At 38.2% G+C, this 13,150-nt stretch overlaps 1 protein-coding gene across 1 annotated transcript in view; it reads left to right on the top strand.

Moving 5' to 3' along the window:
* Positions 1-12,944, top strand: part of VIT (vitrin) — a gene marked incomplete at its 5' end in the record, with an annotated part of 181,055 nt that extends 168,111 nt beyond the window's left edge. Inside the window, 2 exon segments of the mRNA XM_044659586.1 lie at positions 3,330-3,843; positions 12,720-12,944. Of these exon segments, the coding sequence (XP_044515521.1) occupies positions 3,330-3,843; positions 12,720-12,898 (693 nt within the window).
* Positions 12,945-13,150: the final 206 nt, after the last annotated feature.

Genomic DNA, 13,150 nt, shown 5'->3' with positions numbered 1-13,150 from the left:
ATACATATTAGATAGATAGATAGATAGATAGATAGATAGATAGATAGATAGATAGATAGATAGATAGAAAGAATACTATATTAATTCCAAGGCAGAAGAGCAGTAAGGGCTAGAAAATGGGGGTTAAGTGAGTTGCCCAGAGTCACACAGCTGGGAAGTATCTGATATCAGATTTGAACCCAGGACCTCCTATTTCTAGGCCTGGCTCTCAATCCACTGAGCTATTCAGCTGCCCCCACCCCATTGTTTTTTTTTTTAAAGCAAGTGCCCCAAAGGATAGTTAAGTGACTCAATGGATAGGGTATCAAGCCTGGAGACAGGAGGTACAGGGTTCAAATCTGACCTTAGACACTTTGTAGTTGTTGACCCTAGGCAAGTCATTTAGACCCCCATTGCCTAGTCCAAAGTCTCCCTACAAAAGGAAATGACACTTGAGCTGAGCTTTAAAGGAACCTAAGAATTCTAAGAGATGGAGACAGGGAGGGAATCAATTCTTGGCCTCTGCAGAGACATGAAGATGACAGGGCATCACCTACAAAGAGCAGTGTATGGGCCATTTTGCCTTTCATGTTGAGAATTTGAAGAGAAGTAATATGAAATTAACTTGAAAAGGAAAACTGAAGCCAGAATATGAAGGGCTTACAATGCCTGCCAGAAGAGTTTATGTTTTTTCCTAGAGGCAATAGGAACCCAGTGGGGAAGTGACATGGTCTGATGGTGCTTTTGTAATATCACTAGCAGCTCTGTATAGGATAAAATAGAGTGGGGTGAGATCTGAGGTACTGAGGCCAGTGAAGAGGTCATAGCAGTAGTTTAGTGCTGAGGCATAAATTTCAAATACTGTTGTCCTCTTTTTACGGAAAGAAAACAGATGTTCAACTAGATTAAATGGTTTATACACCATCAGAAAACTATTTAGTGTCTGAACTTGGATTCAGAACCATATCTTCCAACTCTATGGCTAGTATTTTTTCTACTCTAATACACAACTTCCTCAATGAATAAAAATGGCATATCAGGTTAAGTGCCAAACAATGCCCAAAGAAATATATATTCCACGTTATTATTAATAGTCCTTAGGCCAGCTGAATTTCCCTCAGACTACCGTATGGATCAGAAAGAAATGTTCCTTCAGAAGAATTAGTTTCTTAGATATCAATCCTCTATGATTCTTGATAGCTCGAATTTATGTAACACTTTACCACAACAAACTACTACATGCAAATAATCTCCCTGATGCTCACAAGGAAAAAAAAAAACCTGTGCAGAATCTTCCCTATATAAAGATGTAACCCTGTCTTAAAGCCAATTAGTATGGAATTCTTTCCTTATTGGTATAAAAAATAAAATGAATATATAAAAGATAACTTTAAAAATATGTTTTTTTTTTAAGATTTATTAGGAGCCACTAGAAAATAAAGCCATGTGTTATGCTAGCTTAGTCAGTTTAAAAGCCCCATTGTTCCCAGCTCTCACCATGGTGGATAAGAAGAAAAGAGGAAGTGAAAGGCCAGCCCCTCAGTTTTATCCCTCTGTCTATGTCATTGTGTAACAACAGGAAGCCAGCAGCCTCATGGGAAATGTAGTTCAAGGACCCCAAAATTTCTAGTAACATATTGGTCAGGATGAAATCCCTACCCAAGCTCTAGCTTTCACCATTCTCCTTTAGGACTCTTCAGTCATCAGCAAGCCACTTCAGGTACTTCTGGCTTCCCACTTCAAAAAGGGAAATAGAAAAGGTCAACCCCGCTTCAAGTTGTTTTCTGAAAAAAAAAAAAAACTGGAAAAAACATGAGAAGAGCCAGCAATTTCCATCATGTCCCTATCCCCAGCTTGCTATCCTAGAGTCTTTGTGGAATTTTACCCTCAGGTGAAACCTAGAACTCTCTCTCTAGATTGAGTTTTCTCACTCCCAGTGGAGAGCTCCTTTACTCTGCATTGTCTGACATATATTGTCCAATGTCTATATTCTCTGATTTCTGTCTTGCTACAATTTGGATGAATGAATTTCTTTGCTATTTGCCATTTATATTCCCCGAGGAACTGATATTTGGTGGGAAATTGGATTTAGATTTTTGAATTTCCCATCTCCCAATAAGACAAAGAGACCAGAAAGTAGATCGTGCATGGAAATATATATTGCATGACAGCACATATATAACCTGTATCATATTATGTGCCATCTCAGGGAGGAGGGAAGAAGGGGAAGAGAGAGAACATGGGTCACAAAATGTCAGAAAATGATTATTAAAAATTATAAATGGGAAAAGTATATGTATATGTAATTGGGAATATATGTCTATAAAGAAGTTAAATTGAATTCTATCATATCCCCATAGACTAATAATATTTAAGGAGAAAGGGATGCAATTCTGCCTTGGAATCTCCTTTCTCTGAAGAGAGCAGAGTAGCCTCCAGCCCCCAACTTTCTGTTTCCCCTCTTAGAAGAAATTAAAATCTCCTTTGGATGAAGGTGGAAGAACCAGACTAGAATTTTCTTTATCTACTCCATTAAATAATATTAGTCTAGAAGAATATGATCGGGGTCAATGTAACTTCTGATCTCTTTGTCATAGGGGGAAAGGGAATCCCAAGTTCTATATTCAAGTGTTGACTCTTTTCTACACCAAATACCAATTCCATTGAGATAATGCAGCTCAACCATGAGAGTTCCATATCTCACTCAAGGGAAAAGCTCCACATACTCTCTAGTATAGCAAGCTGGAGGTAAGGTATTGATGAAGACTGCTTGCTGCTTTCATGTTTTTCCACATTCTTTTCCTTCAGCAACCAGAAGTGGTCTCTTCCACCTTCTCTCTTGAAGCAGGAAGCCAGAAGCACCTAAAACAACTTGAAGAGTCCTGAAGATGATTTGAAGCTTTAAGGCTCCCAAAGGGGAAAGGTGAAGGCTGGAGCTCAACTTCTCTCATCAACTCCACCCAGTCCCTCACACAGGGCAGGATATTCATCTGCATGTATAAAGAAAGAGTCCCATATTGGTGAACTTTGAGCCAAGGGTTAGATAGTGAAACTGCCCCGTAGAAAGGACTTGCTCAAGGCAGCTGGGAAAGATTGATGAGGGATTAGTCATTTTGATTAGAGGAAGTAGGGAGATACCTTTGGCAGATGAATCACTGCTCATGCACTACTGTAGATAACCAGGGGAGAATTGAGTGGAGACTTCATAAGACAGGGGAAAGGGGTGACATCAGCAAGCAAGAGGCTAATCCTGTAGGAAAAAAGAAATTATAGAAGAGAAAGATGGAAGATTGGAGATCTGTCCTCTCATGATTGTCTAAGGTAATGAACGTCCCTGTGTGTCTTTCCAGGCTGTGTGCAGACGGAATGGCTTCTATTCCCTCAATGTGCTAAGCTGGTTCAGCCTCCATAAGATTGTGCAGCCCCTAGTAAAACGGGTGTGTGATACCAACCGCCTAGCCTGCAGCAAGACCTGTTTAAACTCTGCTGACATTGGCTTTGTCATTGATGGCTCCAGCAGTGTGGGAACAGGCAACTTTCGCACCCTCCTCCAGTTTGTTGCCAACCTCAGCAAAGAGTTTGAGATTTCAGACACAGACACACGCATTGGGGCTGTGCAATACACCTATGAGCAGCGGTTGGAGTTTGGATTTGACAAGTATAGCACCAAGCAAGATATCTTGAATGCCATCAAGAGAGTCAATTATTGGAGTGGTGGGACCAGCACTGGAGCTGCAATCAACTATGCCTTAGAGCATCTCTTCAAAAAATCCAAGCCCAACAAAAGAAAGCTAATGATTCTCATCACCGATGGCAGGTCTTATGATGATGTACGAGTACCAGCCATGGCTGCTCACCAAAATGGTAAACGTTTTTTTTATGCTTCTATTGATGAAATAGTGAGAAGCAGCCATGATACAATAGATAGAGAGCTAGCTCCAAATCTAGAGCAAGTCACTTAATCTCTTGGTGCTCTGGGCATCTCTCTGAGAGTTCCTAGCTAGGTAGGTGGTGTAGTGGATAGAATCCAGAATACCTGAGTTCAAATCCAGCCCCAAATACATACTCACTGTATGAACCAGGGCAATTCACTTCACTTTTGCTTGCCTCTGTTTCTTCATATTTAAAATGGGGGAAATAGTCATGGATCCTCTTCGATCCTCTAAGGATCAAATGCAATAATAATTGTAAAGTACTTATCACAGTGCCTGGCAAATAGCAAACACTATATTTTGTTGTTCAGTTATTTCTCCATTGTGTCCAACTCTTCTTTTTGACAGATACTGGAAAAAATATAATTTCCTTCTCTAGCTCATTTTACAGTTGAGGAAACTGAAGCAAACAGGGTTAAGGCCAGATTTGAACTCAAGAAGATGAATCTTTCTGAATCCAGGCCCAGTGCTCTATCCACTGTGTCACCTCACTGCTCCAAGCATTATGTAAATGTTAGCTGTTATTAGTATGATGACCATAAGTTGCAGAAAAAGTAGCAGCTCAAATTGGTAGAAAGACTTCCCTCACTGGCGAATTATCTACCAGTGAAATCATAGGTCCAATTCCTATCCCTACTGACTGTTGTATGTCTGAGCTGCTAAACAAGCCATGGGAGTGAGAGAGGGAAAAGAGGATTCTCTGGGTTGCTATCTATTGTCTCTAGCACACATCAGGCAAGTACCAGTCAAAGGGGATGCTATATTCCATGAAATGACTCGATTATCCAGGCCTCTACAAGGCTAAAAGTGAGTGGGACAGGTGAGATGAGGAGCTGGAGTCAACTTCAGTGTACTTGTGTAAGAGGGAAAAAAGTGGGTTTTGGTTTGATATTAATATTAAAAGGTGTGGTCGCCAAGGAACCGAATAAATACCAATTCCTAAGATGGTTTTAGTAATTTATTTACAAAATATAGGAGAGAGTGGAAGTAGAGAGATGAGAAGAGGGTAGAGTAAGACACCTAACAACTAGATTTGTATTCAAGTCTGGGTTTTACTCTAGCAGGGCTCCAGAGGCCCAGTTGGAGAGCCTAAAAGTCATTTAGCAAGGGGTTTAGCCACTAGGGCTTCTCCCAATCAAGAGAGCCTCTCGGAAGCTAGTACCTCCAGGGAAATTAAGGTAGTTGTCAGCCTTCTTCACTAACCACGTGTAATATTCTAAGGGAAAGATTTAAAAACAGTTTCACCAAGGTCTCAGGGTCCCAGCCAGAGCTCCTTCATGTCCAAGCAATGAACAAGAAGAAGTCCTTCAGATCCAACACATGAACCATCAGAGAGCCAAGCTGAACTCCCTAAATTTTCTTTTAAAGGGGCTTCTTTTGCATCACTTCCTGTGCCTTCCTCCTAGTTTATGTGTCCAATTACAACAGATGCTTTTCTTAGGACTGCCCAGGAGGCAGTCATTAAATTCTGATTTGTCACTCACTCTAGCACATGTGGGTCACAGACCTCCCAACTTGTGAGTTAAGTGGAATTGTTTAAACTTTTGGTGATTAGATTTGAGAATGGGCCAGGTAGATTTAATCTCATTATCACACTTATCAGGGAAAAGGATAAGTTCCCAAACTTAAGCACAGTTATACTTATAACAGTAAGCATCACTGTCAATGTATACGGGCAGTGAATGCCATCCCAGTATTCTGTATGAACTTGGGCAAATTGTCTAACCTCTCTGCAATTGCTTTCGCATTTGTAAAACAAGGGAATTAGACTGGATCCAGGATTCTATTTTTTTTTTTAAGTTTTGAAATTTTTATTTAATTAATTAATTTGGAACATTTTTCCATGGTTACAGGATTCATGTTCTATCCACCCCCTCCCATAGCCGACATACAATTCCACTGGGTTTTACATGTGTCATTGATCAAGACCTATTTCCATATTATTGATATCTGCACTAGGGTGCTCCTTTAGAGTCAATATCCCCAATCATATCCCCATCAACTCATGTGATCAGGCAGTTGTTTTTCTCCTGTGTTTCTACTCCTACAGTTCTTCCTCTGAATGTGGGTAGCATTCTTTTCCATAAATCCCTCAGAATTGTCCTGGATCATTGCATTGTTGCTAGTACAGAAGTCCATTACATTCGATTTTACCACAGTGTATTGGTCTCTGTGTACAATGTTCTCCTGGTTCTGCTCCTTTCACTCTGCATCAATTCCTGGAGGTCTTTCCAGTTCACATGGAATTCCTCCAGTTTATTATTCCTTTGAGCACAATAGTATTCCATCACCAGCATATACCATAATTTGTTCAGCCATTCCCCAATTGAAGGACATACCCTCCTTTTCCAGTTTTTTGCTACCACAAAGAGCACAGCTATAAATATTTTTGTACAAGTCTGTTTATCTATGATCTCTTTGGGGTACAAACCCAGCAATGGCAAGGCTGGATCAAAGGGCAGGCAGTCTTTTAGCGCTCTTTGGGCATAGTTCCAAATTGCCATCCGGAATGGTTGTGGATCCAGGATTCTTAACCTGTCATCAAATAACTTTCCTTTTTAATACTTTGATAACTTTCTTTGTTTTTCAGTCATCTCTAATTCTTTATGACCTAATTTGGGGTTTTCTGGGCCAAGACACTAAAGTGGTTTGCTATTTCCTTCTCCATTTTATAACTGTACTTCAATATAATTTGTTTCCTTTGTAATCCTATGCATTTTACTTCATGCATTTAAAAACACTATTCTGAGAAGGTTTCCATGGGTTTTCCCAGACTGTCAAAGGAACACAAAAGAAATGTTAAGAACCCTTGTAGATGATAATTACTATTTCTCTGGCTCTAAATCCAAAATCACAGAGGAAGTTTGTGAAAATTGCAGGCCTGGAAGCCCTGTCTCCTATGTCCTACTTTTGGTATTCTCCTGGCTTCATTACCACCTTCCAACCCTTGTTCCTACACCACTAAATATTGGGGTTTTTTCTTAAACCCTTACCTTCTGTCTTAAAATTGATACTAAATATTGGTTCCAAGGCAGAAGAATTATAAGGCAAACGAGGGTAGTGATTTACACCAAGGTCATACAACTGGAAAGTATCTAATGCCAGATTTGAACCCAGGTCTTCCCAACTCCAGGCGTGGCCTCAGTCTACTAAGCCACCTAACTGCCCCATGAATATTATTATTTTAATTTAGAAACTTCTGGAAGGCAGGCTTTGTGGCTATGTCTGATTCGGTCCAAGAAAACAAAGAAGTACAGACCTCTGCTTGGCCAGAATCAACACTAAAATGAAAGCTATCATCAGACAGGTTTGTAGGGGAGGTGGGAAAAGGTCATTTCAAGAGTATAGCCAGATAAGCCATTTCTATGGGTACACAACTTGCAGAAATCCGTTTTTGCTGCCCCTTTTCCTCTGTGACAAGAGGGCTGGGGTGTAGGCTTGGAAGCAAGTTGAGGGACCACGTGATAGTGGCTCTTGAAAAGTGAGATGATGGGAGAACAAGGGCCTTGGAAGTGGGGAGTTCTGGAATCAGGGACCAGTGTGATAGGATGGCAGGAATGAGAGAGAGTATGTAGTGAAGAACAATGGGAAAGTCCACCTTGCACAACAGGGAATAAAGATACTGGAGCTAAGCTCATAAACAGAGATTGATGGCCTCAATTTGTAATTCAGATGATTATTGACTCTACCATTTGCCAGTTATGCAACAACTGGTGGATATGTAACCTAGGCAGCTAGGTTGGACAATAGACAGAATGAAGAACTTGGCGTCAAGAAGACCTGAATACAAATCCAGTGTCAGACACTCCTTCACTGTGTAATTCAGAACTGGTTACTTAATCTCTCTCTAGTTCGGTTTCCTCTTCTATAAAATGTGAATAATACCAACCTCACAGTGTTGTTGTGAAAATCAATACATGTTAATCCATATAAAGTGCTTTGCAAACCTTAAAGCTCTATAAAAATGTTAACTCCCCTCCCTCACCCTTATCCTGAGGCAGCTAGATAATGCTGGACGTGGAGTAAGAAAGACATGAAATTAAGTTCAAACTCAGACACTGGCTCTGTGATCCTAGATAAGTCATTTAATCTCTGCCTCAGTTCCTCATCTATAATAATAACAGCACCTTCCTCCTAGAGTTTTTGGAAAGATAAAATGAGTTAGTATTTATTAAGGGCTTTGTAAATCTTAAAGTTGTTTTTTTAAAACTATTATCATCATCATCATTATTACTATTTATTAAAAGGTTAACAGCTCTTCTCCCATTTCTTCCTCTATAAAAAGGAGCACATAAATTTAGAACTAGAAGGGACCCTAAAGATCAATCAGTCCAACCCTCTCATTTTACAGATAAGGAAACTGAGTCTTAAAGAGGTTAAACAACTTGCTCAAGATCACAAGGTATTCTAAGCAGAGCCAGAATAATAATATTATCCTGCCTAGCTTCCAGAACTATTTCAAGGCACAAATGAGATAAGGTATATGAAAGTACTTTGTGAACTGAAGACATTTGTAAGCTATTAATAAACCAATTCATAAAGGCATTAGGATTAGTTGGATGGGGGAGGGGGAAGCCTTCTTGAGTGCTGGAGGGGAAGTCAGTGATTATTCTCCCCTGAATGGTAGGGCATTTAGCAATTTAGCAGATACTGAACTTCACAGAGGACTTAGAGAAAAGCAATGACATTCAGCTGGGCCAGTGGGCACAGGCTATAGAACCCTTCTGGAATTATAGTGAAGGGGGAAACCTTGGGTTCTGAATTCCAGGAGTTGAAGGGGCTCCATCTACCGAATTGCCTTTGCTTTGTTACCCAGTGCTCAGGGCTGCTGGACCAACTCTGGCAGTTTGTAGTAGGATTTGGATATTGAATCAGGAGCTTATGATAGACCAGTGACCAGACCTGGGTCACAAAGGAGAAGATAAGGAAGAAAAAGATGGTGAGGAAGAGGAGGAAGGAGAGGGGAGGAGAAGAGAAAAGATGGTTCCAAGTGGGCAGCCAGACTATGCCTTTCCCATTTGCTCATCACTCAAGGGCTATCAGAGAAGAGGCTATGGGAACAAGGAACAGAGAAACTAAGTGCCTCTTTTTCCCCTGGCAACTATCTGCAAGAGCTGAACTCATCACCAACACAAAGTTGTCTATTCCATTTATGGATAACTTTGATTATTAAGGAGCTCTTCTTTGCACGATGAGCTTTCCCTCCATTTCCATCCATTGGTTTTGGTTCTGTTCTATAGAGGAATAACAAACCAGTCTTCTTATTCTTGTCTTCTTTAACATGACAACTCTTTAAATTTCTTACTAAGCATCTTTGTCTCAGGCCTATTATACATGCCAAGTTTCTTCTACCTTCCTCACAACAAAATTTCCAAATAGAATTTTAGAAAAGTTTGATATGATAGACCTCTGGAGAAAACTAACTGGAAATAGAAAGGAATACACTTCTTTCTCAACAGTATATGCCATCTTCACAAAAACTGACTATATAATAAAGCATAAAAACCTTATAACCAAACGTAAAAAAGCAGAAATATTAAATGCATCCTTTTTAGACCATAATGCAATAAAAACATATTCAACAAACAGCTGCAGAAAGACTAAAATTTAATTAGAAACTAAATATTCTTATCCTAAAGAATGAATGAGCCAAAAACAAATCTCATATACAATCAACAATTTCATTAAAGAAAATGACAATGAAGAGACAACATACCAAAATTTATGGGATGCAACCAAAACTGTACTTAGGGAAATTACAAATGTTTACATCAAAAAAATAAAGAGTAAATCAATGAATTGGGCCTGCAACTAAAAAAAGAAAAAAGAAAAAGAACAAATTTTAAATCCTCAATTAAGGACCTAACTGGAAATCCCAAAAATCCAAAGAGAAATTATTGAAATTAACCATAAGAAAACCTCTTGACTAGTAAACAAGACAAAGAGCTAGTTCATGAAAAGTAAAATAAAACAGATATTGGTTGATTTGATTTAAAAATAAAGAAGTAAACCAAATTACCAGAATCAAAAATGTAAAAAGGTAAAATCACAACTAATGAAGAAATTAAAACAATTATTAGGAGTTATTTTGCCTAGCTATATGCCAATAAATCTGACATCTAAGTGAAGTAGAGGAATATTTCAAAAATATAACAACCAGCATAATAAAAGAGAAAATACAATACCTTAACCCTATCATAGAAAAAAAAAAAGATTGAACAATCAAACAATTCACTAAGGAAAAGGCTCCATGGCCAGATGGATTCACAAGTGAATTCTACCAAATATGTAAAGAGCAATTAACTCCAATACTTCACAAACTATTTGGAAAAATAGAGGAAGAAAGAATCCTTCCAAATTCCTTTTATGACACAAATATAATATTAGTGATCCCTAAACTCGAAAGAGATAAAACAGAGAAAGAAAACTATAGCCCAGTATCTCTCTAATGAACACTGGTACAAAAAAATTTAATGAAATGTTTTGTTCCAGAAGCCTGAACTAGACATAATGGGTAGAAGTTATAGGGAAGCAGATTTTGGCTCAAAATAAGAAGGTTCTTTCTAACCAATAAAAATATCGAAGAGCAATATCAAAGAATCCTGGGTTCAAATTTGATCTCTGATACTTCCTAGATATGAGATCCTGGGCAAGTCATTTAACCATAATTTCCTTACCTTTCTTCTGTCTTGGAACTGCCTTGGAACTGCTTTGGAATTTAATATTGATTCTAAGAGAGAAGGGAAGCATTTTTTAAAAAAATAATAAATGAGATAATAGTTTCAAGTTATTTAATGTAGCACCTGGAAGACGGTAGGCACTCAATAAATATTTGTTCCTTTCTCCTCTTATAGAAGAAGAAGTTTTTAAATTAGGTGGGCATTCTGGAGCCAGTTCATACATCTCAGGAAAGCCAATTGTTAAATTTTCATTATGGCTAATTACACTCCAAAAATCAGCAAATACTACAAATTGATTCTTGATTTATTGTTTTATTGATTGTTTAAACTTATGAAAGTGAGGGGAAAGTGGTAATGAAGTAGATTAAAGTTAAAACTGTCTTGCATTTCTTTTTTCTGGAAAGTTCATTGTTAAACCTTTACCAGCAGCACATTACTTCCAACGCCAAGATCCATGGTATTATAGGATGTTAAATCTGGAAGAGATTTTTTAAGATTATAGAGTACTAAGATAAGATAACTAATCATAACTTAGATCAGCTAAGATAACTGAGGGCCTACTATGCCAAAGCATAATAAGGACCAGTCCGTGCTCCTGGTTTCTAATCCAAGGTTTTTTCCATTTCACTGGGCTATCTTTCTCTTGAGTCTATTTTACTATAATTCTGTAACACATTTCTTAAAATGGACCCAAATGATCCAAAGCAGTCAAATGCTTTGGCATAAAAAAAGGGGACCAGTTGTAAGTTATAGTCATGAGTTAGATTTTCCTGCTGCTGGGAGTTCTGATACTGCTGCCACCTAAAGTAACTATACCAGCTTTTGAAGTCAAAGGTTTATTGTCCCAGCCCTGTAGTATATATACAACTGATAGAACACATTAAGTAGGGGAAATCACATCAGACCTCCATGCTGTAAAGGGGAAGGAATGTCTTTGCAATAATTCTTGGTACCTCCCAAGGATATAAAAATTGGTACATGTGGATCCAGACCCTTTTCAGGTCCAGGAAAGAAGAGATAGACCCTGGGAAGAAGCGAGCATGTAGAGGACTCAGAACCTCAATTATTTCCCTATTCCTAGCTTACTATATTACGGGATATTTTCAAGGATTGAGAAGGAGTTATTAGTATACTTCTTCCTAGAGATGGGAACCTGAGAAATAGGGAGAAGGGAAAAAGCTGGCAACTTAAAAATAGCTTAAATCATAATAACTTTTTAATTAGAATTTTTTGACCATTTAATTAACTAATGTTATCTAATGTATTATATTATTTTACTAACAAAGTTTTTATTAAAGAAAATAATATCACCAAGTTATAGAATGTAAGATATGAGTAATAATAATTGACCTATTTTGATTACAAAGTATTAATTTGCCGATATCCTTTGTATTTTCAAAATACCATTTTTGGCTAAAAAAAGGGATTTTTGATTGGCAAAATACCCAATAAACTAATCTGTGGTATGTATGTATATATGTATATATATATGTACGTGTCTATGTATAAATATATATAAATATATATAAGGACACATACATACGTATGTATATATACACAATTATTTGCATGTGTTAATACAGAAAGACATGTATACATTACTTTTGTGTATCAAATATATCTTTAATATATCACTTAAATAAACATGGATTAGCTATGCAGGTCTGACCACAAGAATTCTCCACTCCTATGCTGCTACTACTAAAAATTTGTCCTTCCCCAAATAGAATTTAAACCCCCCAAATTACTTAACGACTCATATCCCTGGTTCCTATTCACCACCACCATCATCTTCATCTTAATCTACAGTTAGAGCAACAAGATTGGTTAATTCACAATGTTTAAAAGCAACATAAGTCGAAACAATATTGATGGGTGGAAAGGAACATTAGAGAAGACATAGTTTCTGCTGTTAAGATATTTTCAGCCCCTGTCCTGGAATTATGAGCCTTCTAAAGGATTGCTGATTCTCAACAGTGAGAACTTAGCTACAGGATAGCCATAGAGGTATAATAACAAGAGCCAGCAACCAAATCCTTTTGTCCCCTCCACCTTGCACAAATCCCATTCTTACAGAGGCTACTCCATACAAGAGTCCTGTTAACTCCTTTCAATTCTTTTCCCTCAGGTGTGATCACCTATTCTATCGGAATCGCTTGGGCAGCGCAAGATGAACTGGAAGTGATCGCCACTCACCCTACCAAGGACCACTCATTCTTTGTAGATGAGTTCGATGACCTCTACAAGTCTGTCCCCAAGATTATCCGAAACATTTGTACAGAGTTCAACTCTCAGCCACGGAATTGAATCCAAAGCACCTCTGAAAGGGTGGTTTCCCCAACTATCTCAAACAAGAAACACTGACAAGCTTTTCTGAAGGTCCTTGGGCAGAGATCCAAAAGCTATCAGTCCAAGGATTCTCCAGTCACCTTTTACCCTTAGGAAAGGCTAACTTATAGGCTGTATGGAAATTCATGACTTTCTTATTTGCTTTCTTTTTCTTTTCTTTTGCTGGTCTCAAAACTTGGTGTTAAGTAGGGAGAGGACCAAAATTTCTAG

Source organism: Gracilinanus agilis, chromosome 2 (assembly GCF_016433145.1).
Source record: "Gracilinanus agilis isolate LMUSP501 chromosome 2, AgileGrace, whole genome shotgun sequence".
In the NCBI taxonomy this organism is placed as follows: Eukaryota; Metazoa; Chordata; class Mammalia; order Didelphimorphia; family Didelphidae; genus Gracilinanus; species Gracilinanus agilis.
Note: the sequence above shows the minus strand (reverse complement) of the source record. Positions and strands in the feature narration are given on the sequence as shown.